This window comes from Rhododendron vialii, chromosome 11a (assembly GCF_030253575.1).
Source record: "Rhododendron vialii isolate Sample 1 chromosome 11a, ASM3025357v1".
Lineage (NCBI taxonomy): Eukaryota > Viridiplantae > Streptophyta > Magnoliopsida > Ericales > Ericaceae > Rhododendron > Rhododendron vialii.
In genome coordinates, this window is record NC_080567.1 from 14,160,087 (window position 1) to 14,165,862 (window position 5,776).

General features: G+C 38.1%; 1 protein-coding gene across 1 annotated transcript; it reads left to right on the plus strand.

Annotated features, from left to right (window-relative positions):
• The first annotated feature begins 2,256 nt into the window (after nt 1–2,256).
• On the plus strand, nt 2,257–4,287 carry LOC131307712 (transcription factor MYB41-like). The gene is made up of 2 exons (XM_058334364.1): nt 2,257–2,597; nt 3,471–4,287. Exons 1-2 carry the CDS (start codon nt 2,332–2,334, stop codon nt 4,285–4,287), a joined length of 1,083 nt encoding a protein of 360 aa, XP_058190347.1. The 5' UTR covers nt 2,257–2,331.
• Nucleotides 4,288–5,776: the final 1,489 nt, after the last annotated feature.

Consider the following 5,776-nt stretch of genomic DNA (forward strand, 5'->3'; position numbering starts at 1 on the left):
AAGTCCTAAATTGATGCCCAGGACAATATTTAGTACTAAACTGTAGAGGTTCTCAATGCCTTGGAAGGGGCTATTCCTTAGAAAATAAGGGCTTCATGTGGAAGAGATTACTAGGGGAAACTTAATGCATGCTGCCCTTGGCAAGGGCAGCATTAAATTCCCCCAAGTTAATGGCTGTGTGTCACGTTATCAATGCTAGTTAGGGTTTGGTCCCTTGACAATCTCTAGGTGACAATCGAACTTCCATTGTGTCAGGAATATTACGTTCTTTTTAGAATATTATAAGTTTCCTAAATATCCACACTCTTTTAACGGATACCTTATTTCTAAGTGAATACACCTTTTGAAATTGGAGAAGAAGAAAAAGAAGAAAACTTATGAGAGAGAAGAGAGTCAGAAAACTTCATCGAAAGAAAACGATGAAGAGCAGTAGTACTGGAACTCTAGGAAGAAACCACAAGGGCAAAAAACGTGGCTTTATCCTTATATACAGAGTCTTTGAGGAACGCACCTTAAAGGCTACTTATGATCCAGTCTCTTCGCGTTAAATGCTCGCATAGTCATTTGGCACGTGATGTCAGATCACTAAATTAAGAGCCAACCCATCGATCACTTCCTCGGCAAAAGGAGCGCCTTGCTCTTCCTCAGCTTTGAACCATAAAGTAACGAGCAGCGGGACAATTGTGGGAGGTGAAATCAAAGCCTCTAAGAGGCAAATTAATTAAAATGATCATAAATACGGAAGTGGAGTAGTCAGTTGAAAGCTGACCGATTGAGAAGGATAAAATGATCAACTAGTATCCAAATAGATTCATTAACTCCCAAGTCCCAACAAATGCACACAATCCGAAATTCGCAACAAGACGATCTGTAATACAAGAACCCGATACCAGCTAAGGCCCCTAAATGACCGCTCAGTGATAAAGGAGGTAGGGGTGCAGAGATAGCCAGGAGGTGTGCCTAGAAGCAGCCACTGTAATACAAGAACCCGATAACTAGTCCAATCATTAGTACTACTAGGCAACATAACTCATTAGCTTGGTCACTGCTAGGCTGGCCGGCCAGGTGAGGCCGAACCCAAAGCAACGTCTTGACCACCTCCCATTAGAGGAATTAACGTGCATGCCATTGATTCTGTGAAGTCAAATCAACCACCCAAGATGAAGTATTTGGGAGCATAACCAACACTTGATTGTTTCCAAAATACCACTCCATCTAACTCTATAAATTAGGCGTCCTTGCAATTTAAGGAAGGCAGATTCCCTCCCCTCGGGTGTGAATTCTAATCTGATATCTCCAACACGCACGTACTCGACAAAACCTAATTATCTACTATATATATGCTGGGATTCAGTGCATGCTCCGGGACTAAAACTTGGCCATCCGGAGGAATTTCCGACCAAACAACCTAGCCGAATTATCTCTGCCTGGTTGCCTTTTTTAGGATTAAAGGAGATCGAGTGTGGAGTTCCATTAAGAAAAAAGTTCAAAAAGCGAGTTTTATTTTTATTCAAATTTTTTCTCACGTTTGTTAGCTTTGCGTCAAATTTTTGTAAATTATTGATTTGTTTCGATGATAGGAATTGTAAAACCCAAAATTTTTTACTTTTATCTAAATATTTGAAAAAATATCCACTTTTAAGCTTAAAGTGGATATTTCCAAAAATATTTGGATAAAAAAATAATAGTACTTTTCCAATTTTTCTCACCGGGATGAATCAATAACTAACAAAAGTTTGACCCAAACGCACGAACGCGATTTTTTTTGAACAAGAATAAAACTTCCAAAAAGTCCTTAAAGTCAAGCAGAATTAATTCAACCTGAATCAAGTCTCCACAACGATTCACAGTAGGAGGTAGAGGCAGAATTTGGCGCGCCACAATTGCAAAATGTACTTACTATATATGCCCAAAGAAGAATAGGAATAATTAAACACCGGCTTAAAAGAAATTTCTTCAAGGAAGAGCATTGTGATATAAAAATCAATATGGTTGTTAGGTTTTGTCGAGTGATTTAACTGGAGAAAACTCTGTAACGTTTGTTAGTCTATACTTGAATGACATTAGCATCACCTAAACCAACTTTTAATCTTTGACAAAAGGCCCAGATGGTTGCTAGGCGACTTCCCCCATTTCCTTTGTCTTGTCGTTGGAAGCCTTTGGCATAAAATACTTATCGAAAAGAAAAGCAATTTGACTTTTATGATTTGTATTACGTCCTCCATGCACTTATAAAAACCCACCATATCTTCGCAAGATCTGCATTGCTAATAATCATCTTCGCATTGACTCTCTCTCTCTCTCTCTCTCTCTCTCTCTCTCTCTCTCTCAATGGGTAGGTCTCCATGTTGTGATGAGAGTACTGGTTTGAAGAAGGGGCCATGGACCCCCGAAGAAGATGAGAAACTCGTTGATTTTATTCAAAAAAACGGGCATGGGAGTTGGAGAGCATTACCTAAGCGGGCTGGGCTGAACAGGTGCGGAAAGAGTTGCAGATTAAGGTGGAACAACTATCTACGACCGGATATTAAGAGAGGGGAATTCTCTGAGGAAGAACAGCAGTCCATCATCCACCTCCACTCACTTCTTGGAAATAAGTACGTATAACTTTATATACTCATTTACATAATTTTCATTAAATATAGGTAGCTAGAGACCGTATAAAAATTTCGCAACAAAAAATATTCAGAATACAGTTCGTAAGGAAGTACCGTAGAGTATGAATATCCCTAAATGAATGCAATGTTGTCAACACAATGTTTTCAATGTTTCTTGGAAAATTTATGGGATATATTTAGTAGCATTATATATATATTCCCTTTTACCTCTCTTCTCTTATGTAGGAGACACAAAAATTTGTTTGGGTTAAGAACGTTGTAATCCATTTTTTTTGATACAATCCCTATTTGTTTAGAAAATTACGTACTAGAAAGATGCCTTTGAATTCTCAAAAACTACTGTCACTTGAAAGTGAATTCAATCGAGCCAACGATTAATGTTTTAAACAATAGCTTCTCAAAAATATTATGCACAAGCGTTTTTGAAAATGCTACTTAAATGTTTTTTTTCCCCAGTATGACAACAATGCTACGAATAAAGAAAAAGATGAGTGCTAGGTACCCCGAAAGAATACCCAGAAATTACCCTGAATTTAAAATCAATGGTCCAGATTCACTTAAAGTCAATCTGGACCATCGATTTTCAAATTCGGGGTAATTTCTGGGTACTCTTTCGGGTACATAGAATTTCCCTAAAGAAAAAAGTGCTTGAGAAAATACGATGCACTTTGTTCACTCACAAGTTTTGAAAAAAAAATTACTCTCTGCATGATTCTCAATAAGTTTCTCTATCTATCTCTTTTCACTTATTGTTTTTTTTCTCTTCGTTGCACTTTTTAAGTGTTTGTATCATTTTTTGTTTGTCGATTGCAAAAGTTCTCAACATGTGTATTTACTATAAACGACTTGCAGGTGGTCAATGATTGCTACACATCTCCCAGGCCGGACTGATAATGAAATCAAGAATTACTGGAACACCCACATGAGGAAGAAGCTCCTCCAAAGGGGCATAGATCCCAAAACCCACGAGCCAATATCAGATCTCAACTTACTAGCGAACCTCTCTCAATTGCTCTCTCCACCAAACTTTGGCAATTTCATGACCCCTTGGGACAGTGCCTTAATCAGTTCACAAGTCAATGCTACCCACCTAGCCAAAATCCAACTTGTCCAAAGCATGATGCAAGTCATAAACACAAACACATTTCCAAACTTGTCAGAAAGTAGTCTCTTGAATATCAGAACCCACAATATTGCCCAATTTGGAGATGTGCTTGATGGTACAAGTGCAATAAGCACAGTCTACAATAGTACTAGTGATCCTCCCCCACAAGCAATCTTTGATCATTTCCCTAAATTGTGTGAAAACCCTCAACTATTTGACACCCTATATCCAGATGTTAATAACTCAATGGGGTCCTTTGAAGGTGGGTTTCAACCAGAATTTGTCGGTCTCAATTACAACAGTCTGAACAGTTCTGAGTATTCTACTCAAACAGAAACTGGATCAATTCCTCCATTAGTAATTTCAGACTTAGGGGAGATCCTGAGTCCAAGTGGCAGCCAATTCGAGGATAGCAAGATCGATATTCCAGCATTCCCTTCCACCCATTTACCAAATGCCAGCATATTTGAGGATTGGGAGAAGTTTCTGGATAATGAAGCCAATGCCCCATGGAAAGATATGTACTCGACTAAGGGGGGGAAAGATTTCCATTTTTCTCTTTAGTTGTGATTTTCGGGATTAGCACTTTTGAGAAGGTGAAATTATACAATAGTTCGGAAGTACCGCCACGTGGTACTCTGGATCACTTCACAATCACACACTTCTGTAGGGTCTACCGTTAAGTGTATGAATCCCATAGAAATGTGTAGTTATAAAGTGGTTCAGAGTACTCCGTGGCGATGCTCCTGGACTATTGAATAATAACTCTTTGAGAAATTAATTTTCAAAATAAAACTCTTGTGATATCTATATTATTTTTCGCGGAAAGATTGTCGGGAGTATGAAAGTGTATTTCTAATATTTTCTTGAAGAAATAGTTTTTCACGGTTTATAATCATTTCACGAACAGTTTATCAAATAATTTCTCAGGAAAAAAAAAAACTGATTTCATAGAAGCAACTCAGAAGTGTTTTCTTTTGTGTTCTCTTTTTCCTTTCATATCCATTTCCTTTCGGGATGTCAATAACTTAGCTTAAGTGTGGGAAGAGTAATCGGTGTGGCAGCCCACCTTGAGCTCGACCACAGGCTTTCTTACCCACCATAACATGTCGTATTGGCAATGTGCTCTTGCAAGGTAGTCACTGAAACGGAAAAGCAATCCGTCACCACATTCCCATTGTGGCACAAGCTGTTGATCTGATTCACAAGAACATCGTTCAAAGAAAATCTGGTTCACGAACTACTGCAAGCGGATTAAAATCTGCAACCGCATCCTTTGTGGTATATATCAGCCAATTACTATTAGATTAAGAGCGAGATTTCTTTTATTTTCTTATTGTTTTTTACCCAATTGATGTACTAAAAATAACATTCACGTGTAAAGAAATCTGATTAAAATTACTTGTATAGCTACCGTATCTTCAAGAGAATTAATCTTCATTGTACGTACTAATTTCTTTTAGATCGAGATTGGCTCATTTGCGGAGCCGAACAATCTCAACCATCTATTTCGGCATTGGACGGTCCGGATGTTAAAGAAACTTTTCCGGGAAAGATTTAACATCCGGACCGTCCAAAACACTTTTGGACGGTTGCAATTAGCTTCGTAAACACTTTTTCACGGAAAGCTCCGTAAAAAAGTTTTTCTTTTTCTTTTATCACATAGATTAATTACCTGCACTTGATTTGATTTGTTACGCGACTAATAAAAATTTTAAAACTCGAGAGGCTTGAGAAACCGGAGCTCCCAGGCCCAAACATAGCTCCGTCCTGTAAACAATGTACAATGTCGCTAGTTACGTAGAGTGAAAGAAATTACCAGCTAACATCTAAATAGTTGGTAATTACTTGCAACTGTACGACAAACACGTTAGCTTAAAGCTTTTTTCCCACTTGCAGACGGACAAAGCATCATAGTAGTAGATAAGATTAGCTGAAAGAAACTTTTAAGTAAAACTGTTTGGTTGTGTATTGAAAATAAGTTTAGTTGTTAGGAGCTTAAACAAGCAAAAAGATCCTTTTTTAGGTCAACCCGCGCGTAAAGGTTTAACAA

Excerpts from the sequence above, each read along its gene's own strand:
- LOC131307712 (XM_058334364.1), top strand. The coding sequence starts at position 2,332 with ATGGGTAGGTCTCCATGTTGTGATGAGAGTACTGGTTTGAAGAAGGGG. Across the intron at positions 2,598-3,470 it reads CACTCACTTCTTGGAAATAA|GTGGTCAATGATTGCTACAC; the intron begins GTACGTATAACT and ends AACGACTTGCAG.